Genomic DNA, 20,930 nt, shown 5'->3' with positions numbered 1-20,930 from the left:
TATCTAACTATTTCCCAGCTATTTTTTATGAATCCAAAATATCTAGAATAGAAAAACAGAAATAGAAATTTAATAAGTACTAACCTCTTACCTTTAGTCAAAATATATCAACAACACAGTTTTATTCTAATACATTTTCATACATGAGTAATGCTAGTAGGTATTTCCTGCATTATTTCATTCAGTTCTAATCTAAAAAATTTAGTTCTTTTCTGGATGTTTGCTGTAATTTTTCTAAAGCATAGTAAGTCAACCCCTATTTGGATAAAAAAATAATTTAGATGTAAGTTGTGAGCTAGTTCAGTTTCTTTGTCACCATTTCATAGGAACAAAGTTACCTACAAGTCAGAAAACAGATCTGTCATCTTCCACAGTAGAGCTAAGTTGGGAAAAGGAATGCATTCAGCACAGCCAGGAGGAGGAGAACTGCACAGAAGTTGGAGGCATGTATTTAAATTACCATTAAATTCAGAATGTCATAGTGCTTCCCTGAATTGAAATTCAGTAGCAGTTGGCAGTTATTGCCCAGGTCCAGATGGTATGTAGTCATTGAAATCCTCCTTCATTCTCTGTGCTCCTCTCACAGAGGCCAGTTGCAATTATGCACTTGAAGCAGTGCAGGGAAATCTATCTTCTTGTGCCTTAAGACAAGCCTCCCTCTAAGGAGTCGGAGAAGACCAAGGCCCCTGTGGTGGCAGGGTAGACTGGATCTTAGCTTGGCTTGCTGCTTTCGCCTTATGCATTTGACTGCTATCTCAAGAAGCCACTTCTCTCCTGTTTTGCCTGTGTAGGATGTTCGGAAGAGCATAGCAGGAATCTTTGCAGCCTGGCACCTTGTGTTCTTCAGTGCATTGCACCTTCCAGCTTCCTCTCTGACACAGCTGATGTGTTCTTGACCACCTTCCACCCTTGTTGCCCAAAACTTTCAAACGACTACATGACTGAAGGAGACCCAGAACTCCACTGACTAGGGCAACTGCTAGCTGTGGTTTCCTGGGGTGAAAACATTGATAGTAATAATGCAAGATTCTCAAATAATTCTCTTTTCCAAAATTGATAGATTTTTCTAACTCTGGATTGCAGAAAAAAAACCCAGAAAAATAAAGTTGTTGCTCTATGCTATAATTTATGTATTTTAACCTATGCTAGTAACGAACCATGTTGTGCCACGTGTTACACGTCTGGTATTATTATAAAGGGGATTGGAAAGATTGTGTTTTGCTGGAGGACCATGAGCAGAGTCATGTTGCATATGCAATATGTGGAAAGTAGTCTTTTTTAAAATTTTAAACGACAATGAAAGTGAGAGAATCAGTCACTTGAGAGATTTGTGGAGGTAGCAACAGGATCAAAATGAGAGAACAAATCAAAATAATATCTTTGTATTGCATGTTTGTTCTGATAAAATTTTGCATAAGGGATGACTTCTGTACATCAGTAGTTTCACACATGTCTAAAATGCTCAGACTACAGAATAGCTGCCTTGCTCTTACATGAACCCAAGTAATCACAGTACTTCTGATGCTGTCAATTCAGTCTCAATATTAAGTCATTAATAATTCATAGCTGATTTCATGATACTGTGATTTCTGTTGGGTGCTACTTGTGATTTTCACTTTTGCTGAATTAGTCATGTCCTGATTAATTATTCAAATTCTGATGATTTTCATCAATAGAAATAATCTATGCTTGAGTGTTGGCAATTACTCTTTTAACTATAATCAATGTTTCAGCGTAGATTTCAATATGATATTTTGGTGCTACCAGGGAAAATCAGTGATCCGAAGAACTGACTGTTGGACATATTAATGTTTATGTGGACCTTCTTATTGAATAGCTACACGTTACAGAATATGAAAGGAACAAAACATAAGAAAGAAGAAGCCAAACAAGTTCCTGCTATATATAATATGCTGTACAGTAATTTCAAAATCAAATAAGAATGAAGATTGTTAACACTGCCTCAGCTAATGTTTCACAGCTCTACAGAGCAGGGACACACACCTCTACTTTCTTCCAAACATAATCACAAGACGGATAGCACTTCAATATTTAATGTAAGTCCATTTTAAAGTAATACAGTGGTCCAGGTTTTTAGGTTGACACAGAATTCATGGCTAAGAATTATTCATAAGCTATAAGAAAGTATCTCTTTTTCCCTCCTGTCTTTCTTACCTGATATAGCTGTCTTTGAGAATATGAGCTCTTACAAATAAAAAATATTAATTATTCTACTTTTAAAAATCCCAGGAAAAGAGGCCCCAGCTTGCTGAGATATTTCTGTGCTCCATTTTAAATGTCAGACAGTAATGGCAGTGTCAAAGCACAGCAGAGATGCTACCAACAGGGTGATTCTATCAGCATGGAAAGGCATGGCATGTACCTCCCTGACCCTGATCACTTGTCCTTAGCAGCAGGGATCATTTCTGCCACTGCAGGGTGAAGTGGAAGAGGACTGATGAGGTTAAAACTAAGCTGAGTTTTCTTTGCTGGTTTAATTTTAACCTGAGTTATTTTTTGATCCAATTTATTGTAGGATTTCATGAACATTTGTGCTGGCATGAAGAAGGGGACACCTGAGGATTAAGAATAAATAGCAAAAGGAGAAGCAGACTTCTCCTCCCACCTCCCCAGTCCCCTTTTAGCAACAGTGCTGGTTTAAAATGCTCATGAAGCTATGGTGTTGTTCTCTGTCCTGCTGTGGTCTGTTTCATAGGTGAAAAGATAAATCTTGGCTATCTCCTTGTTATCAGTTGTCCTCAGTTTGGACTCATCCAGACTACTATTATTAATTCTAAATATTAGTCTGGTGTATGAAAGAGCCTTTTAAAATGTGTGTTAATTAAACTCGTGGTGGTGGGGAAAGCAGACAATGGAAATGTTGGATATATAGTTTCTTCTGTGTAGGGCATTTTAACTGCGATAACATGTCACAGTAGGAGAAGTGGTATGTGGGGGATATCTACCAATTACCTACACTTTATCCTTGCAGAATATGACACTGAGTATCAACCAACTCATTTTGGGAATTTCACTCTTAACAATAGCAACATGATTTATGCCATGTCCAGGTCCAGAACTTTGAAGTTTGCTTCAAAGCCATCTGAGGTTGTGATCAGTCTTGTTGTCAGAAAGCTTTTGGTCAGGTATTTTGAGAATAATGCCCAGTAATAACGAAGATTGTAATTTTTTGGGTTTTTTTGGGGTTTTTTTATAAATTAATAAATTATTGCCAACAGAATTCACTGAACAGAGCAATTCTGAGTCAACCTGTGATGAATACTGTAGGAAGAACTGGAAGCAAGGCATCATCGTAGGCTCTCTGCTTCGCAAATAGAGAATTTTATCATGGATCTTTTGCACTCGTTCCTTTTTTTTTAACAGGGTGGATAATTTCTCTTGGCACTGGGGAGAACCAAGTTATTGAGAGTTGCCTTTTAGGGAGGCTCAGCCATGTTGTCTTCAATGTAGAAGATTTTGGCTGAGCATTGAATATATCTTTGTTTAATTGGGTTATGGCAAGAGGACACAACCTTACTAATAGCTAATAGTTCTGTAGTGGTTTTGGGTAGAACCCAATTCCCATGTAAAAGATGTTCCCTTTGTCTGTGTTCACACTGCTGTGAAGAAGTAAGCCACTGCCAGCCTGCAGGTTTTGGAAAGGCAGGCCAGCTGCTATGCTTAAGAGAAAGATCCGTAAGTGAACACTTCTGAGCTCATTTTCCTGCCACGTGGATGGGTCTTAATGCTCTTGTGCCTTGTATGGCTACTACCTATTCCATCAGCTCTTCTGACAGATTCCTGCAGCCAGCACTGTGCAGACACAGTGGCCAAAAGCCCTTTCTAGGAAGGCTGAGGTCTGCTCATAAAGCAAAAGCAGATGAGATGTATTTACCAAGAGCTGGCTGAATTTAGGCTACCTGCAAAAGAACTGTCGATGTGGAGAACTGCCAAAGTTCCTGGCAACGTTTAAATCAGCAAAATACAGATATAGCACTGAATAGTTTTGAAATCAGCATTTAAGAAAAACATGGTCTGTATGGGATATATTTTCCACCTCTAATTTATGCAGTTACGTATAGAAAGTGTGGTTCTCCTCATTCATCAGCTTTGTTCACTGTATCTTTATTAGCCCCAGTGAGGCTGTAATAATGACAATAGAGTGTATATTCTCGGCTGAACTGTGTGCACTTTGGAACGTGAGTGAATTTGTCTGCACCGAGATAGCTCCTGCTTCCCCTTTTTCATTTGCTTTGATTCATCTTTCTTGCCAAAGAAATTTGGAGGCAGATTTTTTCCAGCTGCTCCTGCAAGAGTGGGGAAGTACGTATTGAAGTGATGTGAAGCATTCTGTCCTCCACACATCACAGCCAGCCTGTTCCTAGGTGGGAATTGTGCCTAGCTAAATTTTGATCCATATCATTCCTGAGACATGTTACGCAGCACATACTGCAGTAGCTCCTCTGTACACTCTTTATGCTTTCTGAGCTTATTCCTGTAAGTGAGAAAGGATTTATGAGCAAATTTGTGTTAACGTGATAGAACGTATTACTGTTCTGGTTATGACATTATTGTTTTACGTGCTGTAGATGAACATGCAGGGGATGTCTTTGACACAGGGTAAGAAAATGAGTGTTACTGTCCAAAGTGTGAGACAAGACTGCAGTAACACCAGTAAGAAGAAAGGTAAGCACAACCTTAATATGTATGGTAGGCAGTGATACTGCGCTATTACACTCACAGAGCTGTTTAGGTTGGAAAGCACCTCTTGAGATAAGCTACTTCAAACCCAATTATTCTTTGTACAATAATATGCAATGGTTAAGAAAATAGTTCTCCTTTGAAATCTCCCTAATATTCTCTGTACTTATAATGCCCACGAAGAGCATATTATTAAAATATTTTCCCTAAATAATATGAAATCTCCTTTAATAAATACATGTTTCTCCTGAAATGCCACTGGGGCATGAGTTCTAATACATTCCTCCTCTCCAAGGAGGAATTGAGGCAAAATATCGATTTAAAATCTTTTATTTGAATGAACAGTAACAATACGCATGTGCCAGGTATGGACTCTTGGTACATCTATACATTGAGATTAATGTATTAAAATTCAGTATATGTACTGAGAATGTGTTAAGTGCCTGGATCTAGCAAATACTGTAAGCACTCACATTTGAAGTACATAGAACCGCTTGCATACTGTAAATGAACTTCATGCTGAAATACCTTACTGAATCAGTGCCTATTCAACTCGTGTCCCCCACAGAGGTGTTACCTTAACCACATTATTCAGGTCACTGCTGAATATGCTGAACTGACTGCTCAATTCAGTAACAACAGGTGAAATGCAGACTGCAGGCTGGATCCCAGGGGTTTCCTGTGGTGTCTAGGCACTGAGAAGTACCTGGCTAGACCAGTGGTTGCCACAGATCAATAGCGGAGGTGAAGCAAGAATGTCTGCCAGGCTTGCTAACTTGGCCCCCTTGCCAAACACACTGCTGCAAGGAGCTGTTAACTCCCCAAGGAGGCTGCAGTGAGGATGGGAGTGCTGCTAGTATGTGCAGCAGTTTTGACCCTTCCTCCTCATGCTATAGCACCTCTGTATCTCTTGCTGCAGCCTTAGTCCTGTGCCTCTACAGAAGCTCAGTGCTGCCGCAGGTCTGGGGAAGAAGGTGGACATGGACTCCTAAATAAGGCATCACGTGAGAACAAGATGAAGTGGACAGCAGTGAACCACTGCACTAAGCATGCACCTGTGTTTCTGACATTCTTAACTGCCTAAAGCGTTTCTGAAAATTGGCTTTTGGCTACTGGAACCTGTGCAGCCAAGTGTAGATATCTCGCAGTATCTAAAAGTAGGCAGAAGTAGACAATCCAGACTTCACACGAAGCCCTTTCAGGAAGGCAGAACCATTCAAAATACACAAACAGAGTCACTTAGAGCAAATCAAAAGCAAAATGTAGTTGAAGGGATGTACCTGGAATTTGCATCCTGCCTTTATATACTTCCACTTAATCATTAGATCTGGTTTTATTCCTAATAAAAAATATATGGAATGAGCTGTCTTTATTTTTTAGTAGAAGCCATGTAATTGCAATTGTGATGACTAAGGATGCAAGTGAAGTAAGGCTTGGAAAGAGGTAATTTCTTTCATCAGCCTAATTCAAACTGCTGGAAAGTCACACTTTGTGCTTGTTGTTGTTTGTTTTGTTCTGTTTTTCTTGTTTGGGTTTTATTGTTTGGTTTTGTGATGTTTGGGTTTTTTTTTTTTTTTATCTGGGTTCTGTTTTGTGGTAATTAATTCATCTGCAGAGCTGAAGTTTCTTCCTGTACTTATCCACTCATTCAGATTACATTTGCCGTGTCTGGCAGCCATGCTGCAGTTGCCCAGAAAAACTGTGCCATCTGTTTTATTGACTGGGACTTGATTTCTCTTAGTTTAGGAGTCATAGAAGTTTTCACATTTTCGGATGATTTCATATACACCATTACAGCTGCCTTTAAAAAAAAAAAAAAGAAAAGTTATCTGCTTTACTTGTATTTTGCATTCAGAAGTGGATTGTCCAGTTTTGGAAATGTTTTTTCTTTAATTGTCCCTTCTTCCAACATTTTTCCCAGGTTACCAACTATCAACCTCTGCTGCTTAGCTGGAAAAGCCTGTGACTGCCTCTTTCGTTTAACAATTCACTGTTCTGCAGTGCTCTTCTCCCTCCTTTTCTGCCTTCTTGTTGGCTGTGACTACTGATGTCAGCTTTATGTGAAACCACATTTTGTGGGCCAGCCTCTACTTTTATATCATTAACAGCACAAAATTCTCCTGACACCTGTCTGATAATTCCAGTCAAATAATGTACAAAAATATTAACCAAGAAGATTCCTTATATAAAAATTCCTCAAGGAACCCCAAGCCTGGCCAGCAAACAAATGCATCTATGTTGATAAGTATGCGTTAGTTTTTTTTGTCATTTTTACATATAGGTTTGTTGTATATAGCAAAGAGTTTTGCTCCATGCAGATAGCTGCAAGACGTGTAGTGAAGCAGTGTGCAAGCATAGAGGAGGGTCTTGAACTGTTACATGTATGGTTTTAATGAACCAATAATTTTATTTTACTTTGAGCACCCTAAATGAAGAAATGAAGGGGAAGTTCAAGTTAGATATAAGGAAGAAGTTCTTTACTGTGAGGGTGGTGAGGCACTGGAATGGATTGCCCAGGGAAGTTGTGAATTCTCCATCCCTGGCAGTGTTCAAGGCCAGGAGCCTTGGGTGGGATGGTTTAGTGTGAGGTGTCCCTGCCCATGGCAGGGGGGTTGGAACTTCATGATCTTAAGGTCCTTTCCAACCCTAACTACTCTATGATTCTATGATTCTGTGATGACCGTAGCAGAGATGTGGCCTGTGATTAGCAGCAGGTCTGTAGAAACTTCAAGGGAAATACACTAAAAGATTTGCAAGACCAACATGAAAATTTTAATATAATGTAAATGGGAGAAGTATGGGAAGACACTTAATATCAGTAGCATTGTTGCTTGAGTAGGTCTGTGCTCTGTTCAGTAAAGAGTCAGGTATCTGTGGTAAGGTGGGCAAACATTTAATCACTGAAGTAGGTGCTGCAATGGCAGGCAGCTCTGTGAGTTTTAACTTGCAGGAAGGTGGTTCAGCTCTCAAGGGTCTGGCAAGTGCCTGGTTGGGAGATCCGCGCTAAGAAACTGGGAGTCATAGAATCATTTAGTTTAGGAAAGACCCTTAAGATCATGGAGCCTGACTGTTAACCTTGCACTGCCAACTCCACCACTAGACTACACCCTTAAGCACCACATCTACATGTCTTTTAAATACCTCCAAGAATGGTGACTCAACCACTTCCCTGGGCAGCCTGTTCCAATGTTTGGCAACCCTTTTGGTGAAGAAATGTTTCCTAATATCCAGTATAAGCCTCCCCTTATGCAGCTTGTGGCCATTTCCTCTTGTGCTATCACTTGTTACTTAGGAGAGGAGACCAACACCTACCTTGCTCCATCCTCCTTTCAGGTAATTGTAGAGACTGATAGGGTCCTCATAAAGCCTCCTTTTCTCCAGACTAAACAACCCCAGTTCCCTCAGCCATGCCCTGCTTAGACTCCCATTTGCAGTATATACCCATTCATTTTTTCACAAGTGCAGATCAAATTATACCCTTACAGGATATAACAAGTTAAATTTACACACAAGCTCGGCACTTCTTAATATCTGTTATTTTTCCAAATGTCAGTAATACTTGCTCTAACAGTATACTGATGTCAAAGCACTGCCATGCACAGGCACTTGTTGAGCTGTAAAAGGAGCTGATGCAGATTCATTTTCTCTCCTCCAAAATAAACCTAGCTTTTCCAAGTATCTAGAGTCCATTTGACCCCTCCCAGCACCTCTAATTAATCTGGCATGTATCATAACCTACTCTAAAATTATCAGAGTTATTTGGCACCTTTTGATCTTCAGGTTCATAAGTATTGTGTTTGTGAAAACTAGGGGAGTCATGACAGGTTTCTCAATGCTTAAATGAAAGCTCATATGTCTCATGGTGGCTTGCTCAGTTCATAGTGACTATGGTTTAGGAGCTGGGGAATGATCCATTTTCCACTAGACTTCACACAAAGCTATTTGACTTTATAAATTTTCTCTGTTTTCCGTCACTTTCCTTGTCTTTTTTCAAGCTCTAAATTTGACTCTTAGAAACAGAAGAACACTTCAGTGTTGTGAATTGGAGCAGAATAAGAAGGCAAAAGCAGAATTTGTTATAGTCTTTATCATGCAAGTACTTCCCTTTTTTATTTTATTGCTGTATCTAATGCCACATGGGACAAACTCTTTTCTGGTTTTCTAAAATCTTTCTCAAGGTTTGAGATTCTATTTCTTTTGTAAGAAAAGTTATGGAACTCAGATTTTATTGCTTGTTGCTTTGTTTTTTCTTAATTAAAAAACCAGTTTTGCATTCTGACTTTTTGCCATTTGTGTTCTGTCATCCAATTGTCTTTTATTCCCTCCCCTTTGTGTTTCAATTTTACAAAGCAATTAAAAAAATAAATAATAAGAATATATTAATTCCAGTCTTTTCCAAAAAGCAGATTTGGAAATTTCTTTTTTGTTATTATTCCAAACCCACTATGGCCTTTTTTTTTTTTCATAAAGCTTGTGTTGCTGTTCTGCTTTTTTAAGTCTTTGGCAAAGAGTGTGTCTGCATTTTTCTGCTCTTTATGAATCGTGAATTGCTTTTTTGTTCTCAGAAGGAAAGTAAAGAAAATAATGAATTGAGACTAAGTATTAGTTATACCCCACGGAGTCTGTCAGAAGTGGAGACCAGTAACAAGTGGTGTCCCTCAGGGATCGGTGTTGGGACAGGTTTTCTTCAATGTCTTTGTTGGTGACATGGACAGTGGCATTGAGTACGCCCTCAGCAAGTTTGCCGATGACACCAAGCTGTGTGGTTCGGTTGATATGCTGGAGGGAAGGGATGCCATCCAGAGGGACCTTGACACGCTTGTGAGGTGGGCTGATGCCAACCTTATGAAGTTCAACCGTGACAAGTGCAAGGTCCTACACCTGGGTCGGAGCAATCCCAGGCACAGCTACAGACTGGGCAAAGAAGAGATTCAGAGCAGCCCTGCGGAGAAGGACTTGGGGGTGCTGGTCGATGAGAAAATGAACATGAGCTGGCTTCAGTGTGCGCTTGCAACCCAGAAAGCCAACCGTATCCTGGGCTGCATCAAAAGGAGCGTGACCAGCAGGTCGAAGGAGGTGATCCTGCCCCTCTACTCTGTTCTTGTGAGACCTCACCTGCAGTATTGTGTGCAGTTCTGGTGTCCTCAACATAAAAAGGACATGGAACTGCTGGAACAAGTCCAGAGGAGGGCCACAAGGATGATCAGGGGACTGGAGCACCTCCTGTATGAAGACAGGCTGAGAAAGTTGGGGCTGTTCAGCCTGCAGAAGAGAAGGCTGCGTGGAGAGCTCATAGCAGCCTTCCAGTATCTGAAGGGGGCCTATAAGGATGCTGGGGAGGGACTCTTCATTAGGGACTGTAGTGATAGGACAAGGGGTAATGGGTTAAAACTTACATAGGGGAAGTTTAGATTGGATATAAGGAAGAAGTTCTTTCCTGTTAGGGTGGTGAGGCACTGGAATAGGTTGCCCAGGGAGGTTGTGAATGCTTCATCCCTGGCAGTGTTCAAGGCCAGGTTGGACGAAGCCTTGGGTGAGATGGTTTAGTGTGAGGTGTCCCTATCCATGGCAGGGGGGTTGGAACTTCATGATCTTAAGGTCCTTTCCAACCCTAACTATTCTATGATTCTATGACTCTAAGTGCAAAAATAGATTATGGTGTGCTGAATAAAAGATCACTGAAGACTATTCCCTTAACATTCTAAGCTAAGGGTGCTCTATCTGCAAACATTTGTTTTGCTGAAGGAGTATCTGAAAGGTTGTCAGGGCGCATAGAAGGTTAAAATTTAAGCAGAGACAGGACTACCTAGAAACAGTAATTCCAAGACTGCAAGTAGTTTTGAGGGCTAAGAGGAAGCTTCGAGTGAAACACTTGGAGGCACCCCTTGGATTCTCTGTGAAACTCTAAATTACTTTTGAATTAGTTAATGAGACAGTTTATGTTTACAGCGATAGAGCTAAAGCTACGGTCCTGTCTTTGGAAAAAAAAAAAAAGAAGAAAGAAAAGGAAAGCAAATGATGCACCTTGTGGTGCCTCAAGGGACAGTTTTGCAATCATGCTGAGCCTAATTGATGAACATGTTGTGCTTGTGCTAAGTCCTCAAAGATTTCACAGCACGTCAGCAGATATTCTACTATTCACAGTTCAGTTTCATATTACTTAGTTTGTGTCGGTGCTGTGGAACTGTGCTAAAACATGTGATTTCATTCCAGCCAGTTCCCCCATAAAAATCATCCATCAGCCCATGGTATTCATGGAGGGACACCTGTGTGGCTGGGTTGGATTAGATGAACAGTAACATCAGGTTTAAATAACAAGGAGACCAATTTAATGGATACTGATTTAAAACATGGAGCTTTGTCATCATGGGGAAGGAAAGCAGCGAGAGATGCTGTGATTTCAGCTTCTTCAATAACTCTTGTTTACGAATGAGAAGAAACAGGAGAATCCAGCCTAAGGTAATAATGCTTGGCATTTGTTTTTCTTGTTTGATGTACAAATGTTTGTATTAGATTATGGCATACCTGTTGTGTGGAATGGAAAATAACTGTTAGAAAATAGAAGGAAGACAGTTTGATCAGTTCTACCATTTACCATCAATTTCATATGATATTGGATTAGTCATTATCTAAATTTGTTGAAGTGGAATTAAGATGACAATTTTTAATGAATGCATTAACATTATTAATGCTACAAAGCAAATAATTAGTCTGTAGAATCCCAGAGCACCTAGGGTTCTGCAAAAGATTTCAGATTGACCTTTAGTTTTACATGAGAGGATTTTTTGGTTTGTTAAAAATATATGTATATTGTAGACTACGTAGATTGTATATTGTATGCATATTGTAATATGTATTGTATATTGTAATATGTATATTGTAGAATATGTATATTGTAGGTCTATTTTTTATATAGAAATCCCAGTGAGTTGTATTAATCTGAAATCAAAAGTTCTGCCTTTTTAAAAACATGTGTTTCTCAGTTTAACATTGGGTCATTTTGTTTAAACTGACCTATAGGAAAATCGATTTGAGGTGCTATTAATTTTACATTAGAATAACCCTTCTGAAGTAATATAGTTGTGAAAAGATGCCCCTGGTTTTCTTCCCCAAGAGGTCACTATTTAAGAAGTATATCTGAATGCGTATATGAATGTCTGATGTCAGTAATATTTGGGAAGGTATTTAGTAAGTGTGGTTCTGAACTATACAATGACTGAGACACCTCGATTCTTCTGGACTAACTTCTCCAGCTTCCACTCCCAGTCATCACAGGGGTGACACAGGCATTTCCCAAGATTGGTAGAAACAGCTGGAGCTCTTTCTTGAAAGGAAGATCTTGCAGGCTTTCAGGGCTTGACAGGAAAGCTAAAAGTTTTTTTCTGTCATGATAATGATCTAATTTGCTTATCATTTTTGTTTTGCCTATGACTTTCCAACATATCTAGAGCTGTGTTTCATCTGTGCCCCCCACTCAATTTAAATCAGCTTATCTGGTCTTTGTCCAATTCCTGCTTCTCATGTGATTCCTCTTTAGTTTGTGAGTCCAGGAGTAACCATATTTTCTGTTCTTGGAATAGTCCTAAGAACAGATTGATGCTTTAGAAAAAACTGTTTGAGCCCTGATTTCTAGGCTGTCCTTTGTTTGCCTAGTCAGTTTCCTAGAAATGATGATGTTGCTAGGGTCCTGGTGGCTTTGTACAATCAAAGAACTGTTTGGAAAATCCCCAAGTACTCAAATTCTGCTTGAATTCAGTTGTGGACCTTTGCTCAGACACTGGGAATTATCTCTCAAGGTTGTAATAATTACATCCTTAGCTATATAATGCCTTAATTTCCTCTTATGTAAAATTGCATTTGTATTTCTTACCTAGCTTTTGATCTCTTTTAGAACTTAACAGCATTATTAACTTTGGGTGGGTTTTTTTTGTTATTTGCTAGGAGAAAGAGCAGATCCATGGTAGGAATTGTTAATAAACTTTAAAGAGCCAATATCCTAGCAAGTAATTCCAATGTCAGAAACTGGACTTTATCATATCCCAAGCTTTTGCACTCTTCTGTGGAACACACACACAAAAGAAGACACATTTCTTTTGTGTGTCATAGTCACAGTAACTGGCTTTTCCATTTCCAGTAGACTTGGAATAATTGGTTCACCTGGTAGAATTTTTGCCCAAGTAAATGTATGCAAAACTTTAAATCAGCCATTCCCTTTGCACTGGTTTTGCAGCAGTCTTATTGACATAGTTCATATGCTTTATTACAGCAAATAGAGCAGGAGCGATATAAGACATTTTCTGGCAATTCCACTCACATTATACTTTAGGGATTTTAGGCACCTTCCCTGCTTCAGCCTGCAGTGGCAGCATTTGACTTTCTCCATGCTACTGGCCAAACCTGTACATATGCCACAGCGCAGGGCTGGAGACAGCGTTCAGTTCATTGTTCTTCTGTATCTTTTATCCTTGCTCAGATCAGGAGCGCTGAAGTGCAGGAGGAGGTCAGTAAACAGCACAAAGAGCAGAATTAGTCTAATCGAATTTTAGGGATGTAAAAATTTGGGATAGCTAGTCTACATTATGTGCATAGGCTTGTTCTCAAGCCAAGCTGATAAAAAAACAGGAATACTTCCACAGGGAAATTCATTTACCTTGAATATTTAGGCTAAGATGAAACAAAACCTCTTCTCACTGCAGAATGCCTGTTCCTTTACAGGAGAAGTTCTTTAATTTCCTTCACGCCTAATAGTATTCTACCTCACAGAGATTTCGGCAAACTGAACAAATTTATAGTTAAGTCTTCGTCTGTGTGATCACAGCTAGTGATTGCATCCATGAGGAATTTATCTACCGTTGGATTTAGCTCCTTTAATTAAACATATTTCAGAAACAGGTATTAAAAAGAAATATAGTTACAAAGTCCATAAATATTTTTGTCAAACTTAAAGAAACCTTTTTGTAATTTATAGCTGAAACATTTTCAGTGTACCATGACTGAAGCATAGTAATAATCCTGAGAGGTTTCTCTTGCTTTGAAAGTATTGCTGAGAAATGCAGGAGAAAACTTTATACAGTTTCTTGTGTTGTCAAAAATGGGTTGGTCCTCTTCAGGTATGAGGAAAGAATCACCCTGAAGATGATTTTTATTCCTGCATGGCATAACATAGCAAATTTGAATGTTCTTACAAGAAAGTAATAAAATGAGAATAGAAAGCATTACAAAGAACAGAAATAAAATAAAATAAAGTTCAGTGCATTCTTCTTAATGGGGCATAGTTAAGTCCTTCAGATTTGTCCTTCACTCCTTTCTATGTAGACTATCCTGGGAATGCTAACAGTTTTTCAACAGAGTCAAAACCTGTGTAAAGCTGTATTATAAATCTTCTGATTAAAAGAATCCCTGCACTGCAACAAGCCAAGGGAATGCAGTGTGCCGCTTTCTGCTACATACCCCACCTGGTGTACCTAGCACAGCTGGTTGAAAGATGAGCACTGGGTGTTATTAGCAAGCACCAGTTGTGATTGTGGTGGTGCTTCATCTATGTAGTACATAAATGTGATATCAACAGTGGACTGCACTGATATTTTCTAGTATCACAGATCTATATTTTCACAGAATATATGCCTCACACTACATTAATTAATTCCCTTCTTGTGCACCTTGGTGGAAATTGCTCAGAAATGCTTGATATACCTGTGGGAGAGAAGAGTCAAGTGTAACTAGCTGTATGTGCTCACACATGGTGGTTTGTCTGTACAAGTTTGTGTGGGAGCGGTTTCACTTAAATAGAATTGATGTGTGTTTGTACTGTTTAATTTGTGTTCCAGCACATGGCATCTCCACGCATTGCCAGGGCTAAACCTGCCCTGCTGGTGGGACAGTCTGGTGTTTTGGCCAGTGAATGAGAAGTTTCTCTTGTATGGGAGCACTAATACTGATACAAGAGAGTTGCCAACAAAGCCTGGAAGAATGGAAAAGTGGTAGTGATGGAAATGGGAGCGATGTGCCTTTTAATAGGTGCCCCTCAGCAATTATATTAGGCAAAGGCATTGCTGGAGCACCATGAATATGAAAGAATAGCTGTTTATCCTTTGACTACACTGTGAAAAGTGGTGCTCATTCAAGGTGCATCAGTAAAAGTGGCAGCCTTCTAGAACAGTGTCTGTGGGTGAGAATGTACTTCTTTGGAAGCCCTGGTTTCTGAGTGAAAGTAGGACTATTCTGGTTGTTGACAGATTTAAGACCAGCAGGGAACATGCCATTCCTTGGCTGTATGAAGGAGGAGAGCAAATTGTATTTTCAGGTTTAGATACTCCCCTAAGATAGTGGGGGGATTAGGGATGCCTCCATCAGTGCTCCATCACACATACAACACCCAAAAGAGGAATAGGAAAGACAGGATGGCAGCTAAGCTCTGTCTCAGTATCTACACCGAAATGAGAGCCTGTTTATCTCACAGGGCAGAGCAGCTCTGCACTGATGCCAACAAGAACCACAGACCAAGGTGCCATAATTTGGTCCTCAGTAAATGACACATAATGTCCAATGAGAAATCAACCCTTGAGGTATTAATTTCGTTTCCCAGGTTGGCTGTCTTGGTGAATAGATTTTGCTCACTGTATAGCAAGGTCGCTGCGACAAATTTTGAAAAGATACAAGTTCAAGTGTTTTTTGGTTTCACAAGCGCATGAGCTCAGTGAGAAAGAACAGACTGCGACGGCAAGGAGAACAGCCAATCCTGTTATAGTTGTCTTTCCTATTACTGACTTGCCATGATAAATATGGAAAATTATATTTGGCTAGAAGGAGGCTGAGAAAGGGAACAGATGGCCACCAAAAGAATACTAGAGCAGCTAATAGTCACTGGCATATTTCCGGGATAAAAATTTAAATCTGAAGCCAAGCAGAAGCACTATCCATTTTTCTCTGATCAGGGTACTGTATGAAACTGATCTTGCTATGCTCTGACTAGATGAAGGTGGGCTTCCTGAAATGCATTCGCCGAACGGAATAATCAACATCTATCCTGCAGTTAACGGCTCTTGCAGTTATGCTGACAGAAATAGTTGACAAGGTGGGGAAAGTGTTTATGTTCCTTCTGTATTTTGAGTGTGCGAGAATGCATTTGGTATGGCTTTTTAATATATTGCACGATCTAACACCTACATTGCATTCTCTCTATGTATTCTACAGCTTGATTCAGTTTTGAATACAAAGAGAAGACAGTGCCCATTTAAATGAGGAGACAATGGAGTCTATATTTTACATAGTTGTGCATTTAATAATTTATAAAATTTTAATGCATTTCTGATTTCTGTGGTCAAGTGGGTACTGAAAAAATTGGCTGGCATTTGGGGAATTACGAAAATGTGTCACAGTTTCTGATTTTGCAGAATGCTGTATGCTCGGCTGTAAAACTCATGTCTGCAGACCAGGTAGTAAATAAGGACATTGTTCTGTTTCTTGACTGATAGTTAGAACTAGCAAGGTAATACATGATTTGAAGGGCTGGAATAGTAGGAGATGAGAGCTTGGGATTGAAGTGCAATATTGCAGCTGTAGGACAGGTTGAATGTTATAGGAGTAGGACAGCCAGGAGTGAAATGCACTGGGATAGTAACAGTTGATGCAGTTTTAATTCAAACTGCATCTACAAGAGTTAAACTAGTCATAATAGCTCAACTGTAGATCCCATTTTAGATGTACAGGATTATGCTAGAGCAGCAGCAGGTGGGTCATGTGAATCAAGACCATTGAATAAGTCACTGTGTGGACTAACTGCTCAGCCACCAGCAGGACTACTGTAAGCACAGATCAGTTTTTCCATGGATAAAATGTTATGGCATTCATTTATTTGGGGGAATGTTAGGAGAGTTGATCAGTTATTCTTTTTAAGGTGTTTTGAATAAATTTCCCAAAGAGCACTGAGTAAGTGAGTTTGGAGAGACAAAGAATCACAGATTTCTATGATTAAAAAAGAGGCACAGCCATGGCCTGATGGACTGATATTTTTGCACTGTAAAAGGAGAAATGTCTGTCTCAGTATCTTGTTTATCTTTCCCCAGTGAAATGGATTCCAAACTCTGGCAGCAAATGTTGGAGCTCACTCAGCCTGCTTCCTTAGCTCTTGCTGAGTTTTAAAAACATTCTGAGAATTGTTCATGCTCTGCCTGTATACACAATATATTTTGAAGTTTATATTCAGTAATGTAGGCTTCACTGCATATCTATTCAAAAGTATTGCTGAGAAATAAAATGCCATTTTGGAGTGAAGACTGCAGCCTGTACAGGTCTGTGAAGTCCATGGTTTCTTTGGGTTTCAGTGATAACTGCTACTTTCTAAAATCCTGGCTTTATATTGACGTGCAGTTAGAAAAGCACAAAGTGCAAAGAAACTGTCTTTAAATGGTGTGTATTGTTTTCATGAGCTCCCAAAACTGAAAACTAAAAATAGCTGAGAATAAAGTGGGAAAAGCATATCATGCACTAAAATTAATAGTCTTATTAAGAACTGAGTTGATATATTCAGTACAGTTATGAATGTGGATTGCACACTCACCTTCATAATAAATATGATTCTCTCTTCAAACGCAGGATATGTAGTTTGCATGTGAAGTGTTTGTCTGTAAAAATCCTCTGTCACTGGGCTTTCTGTGTATCATCTATGCAAATTCACATTGAAGGATAGCCAAACCACAAGTATATTTGGTGCACTGGGCAAAGTGTATCGTGCTCTAGGAAATTCATACGTCTGAATACAGTAGTCCAGTGGTTCTCTTCTGGGGGCATTTGTTGTGGTGGCTCTGGGAATGTATTGGATTTACAACACATAATTCCTTACCCCCAGCCATCAGTTCTCCCGTTTCAAAGATGGGAATTACTATGTCCTGCAAAGACAGGTCTTAGTACCTTTCCCTTTCCTAATATTCTCCTCTGCTCCACAGATATCCATGATCTTTCCTTGCAAGCTGTACCGATTAACATAAGGCTAAACCCAGAGCTGTTGCTTTCAGCTTGTTCTGTATCTGAAGTTTACCGTTTAAGTTTGCAGAATGACTTATTTTTATTATATTATTTTATTATGGGTTTTTTTTCTCACAACTTTTCAAATGAAAACAAAAGTACCTGTCATGGACACTAACTGCACTCTTTTCTAGTTGGTCTGCCTAGCTTTAGTGGTGTCTTCATGGTTGACAGTGAGACAGTTGAACCTTCATGTCAAAGGGCAGCATTTCCTTCGTGTGATCAGTTAGGTTTGTACATAGAGTTTTCTGTCCATATTTTCTTAGGATGTATCTTCTAGAGGTCTCTAATCTAACCTCATCTCCAAGGATGGAGAGCCCATAGCCTCTCTGAGCAGCTATTCCATGTTAACAGAGCAGGATGTGTCAGAGCCATTGTACGTACCTTCAGCTTGATGTGCACCTTTGTAGCAATGCTGATGTGTCCTGGATATATTGAAATCACTGTACATGTATGGATCAGTTTGTACATAAGCATCCCTCACCCACTACAGGTCATGTGTATATATATATATCTATGTATGCAGTTCATTGGCTCAGATGCAGCGTTGTATTCTGAATTGTCCCTTCTGCTTTCAGGCTCAGTCAGAGGCAATTTCAGTGTGGCTAGGCTGCACCATGACACTAGCCAGTACAAAATACATTATGCATACTCCTCCAGTATGTAGGCATATTTTCAAGTGGACTAACTGTAAGTCCATGACAAAGGCTTTTAAAAAGTGGTCCCCTGGCACCAATACAGGCACTGGATAGACTAAAAGTCATTGCAAAAAGCAAAGACATCATCAGGTAATGTGCCCATTTAAGACTTTGTGACAAGTACAGGCCATGGAAGCCCTGGCTGTAAAACAGATGAAGAAGAATACCATGCTGATTTATTTAAGAGTTTTTAATCTGCAGCTCACATCTGTAGGATAATTTTTGCTGCAGATTTGTTATTTGGAAACCAAAGTTCCTTGCTCCGAGTTCCTCTGCTCCTAGAGAAAATATTGTTGTTCTGCAACTTCTGAACTTCTGTAGTGGAGCTGATGTGTCTACTTGGAAAAAGATGACTTTTTGACTGTGAGTGGGATGACATTGTATCTCGAAGCCCAGGGACAAGGGAGCACTTTTGACCAAACCCCGCGGGGTTCACTTCAGTCTAGAGAGCAGAGCTCCAAGCTGTGATAGCCACAGAGTTTTCAGTATCTACAGGTTTCCGCAGTTCACTATAGCCTGTTATTGGACAGAAAGTGCTACCTTATTGTGTTAATCTTTATAAAAAACCTGCTGAAAACCACCACCAAAATCTTAAAAATGATGAGCTGCTTAGCACTTTCCCCATGTTTCTTTTTTATTTCTTTGTATTTATTGCTAATATTACCTGTCCATTGGAACCAATGGGTTTTTTTCTGTATCTCAGTAAACTTCAACGTAGCTGTGTTTTCATTAAATCTGTACCACAAGTTGAATCAGCTTAGTGATGCTCTTGACAACGGATGGACACACAATCTACCTTGTGAGGCAGTTGAAAGCTGTCCTTCCAAGCAGGCCCACTGTTGGCTTTTGAGCACATATTTAGAGATGGCAAAAGCCCCCCACCCGCACCCCTTCCCCTGCACTGGCCACATGGGCATATGAAGCATGCCGAGAGGCATAATGGGCAAAGCAAGCTGTCTCTGCACCTCCCCACTAAACAGCTGTTTGACTGGGAGAGGTATTGCTAGACCATAGCCTGTTTTCAGTAGCTTTTGTTGTCCTCTCTCATACACTGTGCTGGCACAGACGTTGCCACAAAGAAAAGGAACATAAAAACCATACAGAGATTTCAGGATTATTTTTATTTTCCAGAACCATTCTTATTAAAGCATCATTTCATGTTTGCAGTCTTCCCATGTGGATGCATTTTCTCAGTCTCAGCTGACTGTTCAAGAGAGAGATCATCTGGGATCAAATAGAGTCTTCCATCAGGTATGTGACTCTTCAACTGGCTTTAAAAGTATCTGAAGGCTTGTTTTCTAGGGGACCCCTATAATAAATGAATTTGAGCAGAGGTAAATCCTCTTCCTTTTCCCCTGTAGCTGTATGACTTCCTATCCCTAATGCCTGTGAGTATTTTGGGTTTGCTAGCTGTTCAGTAGCATTTAAGACATTACTTATGTCTAGTCACTTCTGTCTCTTGAAGCTTTCATAAAAAGTCCACTGGACTAAGTTCTAAGGTTTTAAAGACTTTTCCATAGTATTGGGAAATAAAATTTATTCACTGAAGTTGGTTGGATTGAGAGCTTTGTTTCTTTGCTTTTCGATGAGATATCAAACCTCTTCTTTGTTGTTAAAAGCCTGACAAATATGTTTCTATCCTTCCCTGATGACGAAAATGTTGCAGACTTCTATGTGTTGTAGCCTTAACTCTAGTCCTTGTTCTGCCTTTGAGGAGGCATGGTTGATCAGTTTCAGATCCATCTCAACTTTTTTTTTTTTTTAATATTTTACAAAGAAATAGTCTACCACAAGAATTTTCTTTGCTGCTGAGAGTGTGATTTCTCTCACTTAGATATCAAAGATTATTAGAGGTTCTGACATTCATAAGACAACATCCTTAAATGACTGACTTCAAAGAATGAATGAAAAGAATTTAAAGAATGAAGAAATGTTTTGCAAATAACAAATAGAAGAAGTCTAAAGGAAGAACTAAAAATCCTGGAGTTTTCAAATTAGTATATGTCTTTATTTTTCAGTAAATTTTGCACAGGACTTGCCCTTCCCTCACCAACAAGCAGTACAACAAAGGGGCCTAGTCAAAGCATGGGAAATGAGGGGGAAGGAAATACTGAGAAACCAGTGCAGAGAAGACCTTCTCCCACTGTCCCCACTCCTGATGTTTGGCAGCATCCCAATCCCAGTTTCTTTTCTACCATTGGGAAGAGCTAATGACATTGCCTTGCCATTTACAACTCATTCCTTTTTCTTACCCTACATATGCTTTATTTTCCCCACTCAAAGGAGTTCTGCTGGAACAGCTCTTTAGTTTCCAAGACCAACTGCCTTTTCCAGCTGAAGCAGTCCTTGCTTTGATGCTGAATGGAGGTGTCCTTGTGGGAAAATTTTCATGCCCTAAAATGTGCCAGGCTGCCTGATTCCCTGGACAAACTTCTGCCCATTAGTACAGTGGAGCTGCAGGAGAGTCCATGCTCTTTTCCCCTTTGCCATTAGGTGTCAGAAGTGAAT

The 20,930-nt window shown here is 39.7% G+C and overlaps 1 protein-coding gene across 1 annotated transcript in view; it reads left to right on the top strand.

The window, feature by feature from the left end:
* Positions 1-10,819: 10,819 nt before the first annotated feature.
* Positions 10,820-20,930, top strand: part of DYRK4 (dual specificity tyrosine phosphorylation regulated kinase 4) — a 28,704-nt gene continuing 18,593 nt past the window's right edge. The window contains exons 1-2 of the mRNA XM_065665059.1: positions 10,820-11,160; positions 19,590-19,673. Coding sequence (XP_065521131.1) covers positions 11,068-11,160; positions 19,590-19,673 — 177 coding nt within the window. The 5' untranslated portion in view covers positions 10,820-11,067. The remainder of the gene's footprint in view (positions 11,161-19,589; positions 19,674-20,930) is intronic.

This window comes from Lathamus discolor, chromosome 1, assembly GCF_037157495.1.
Source record: "Lathamus discolor isolate bLatDis1 chromosome 1, bLatDis1.hap1, whole genome shotgun sequence".
In the NCBI taxonomy this organism is placed as follows: Eukaryota; Metazoa; Chordata; class Aves; order Psittaciformes; family Psittacidae; genus Lathamus; species Lathamus discolor.
Note: the sequence above shows the minus strand (reverse complement) of the source record. Positions and strands in the feature narration are given on the sequence as shown.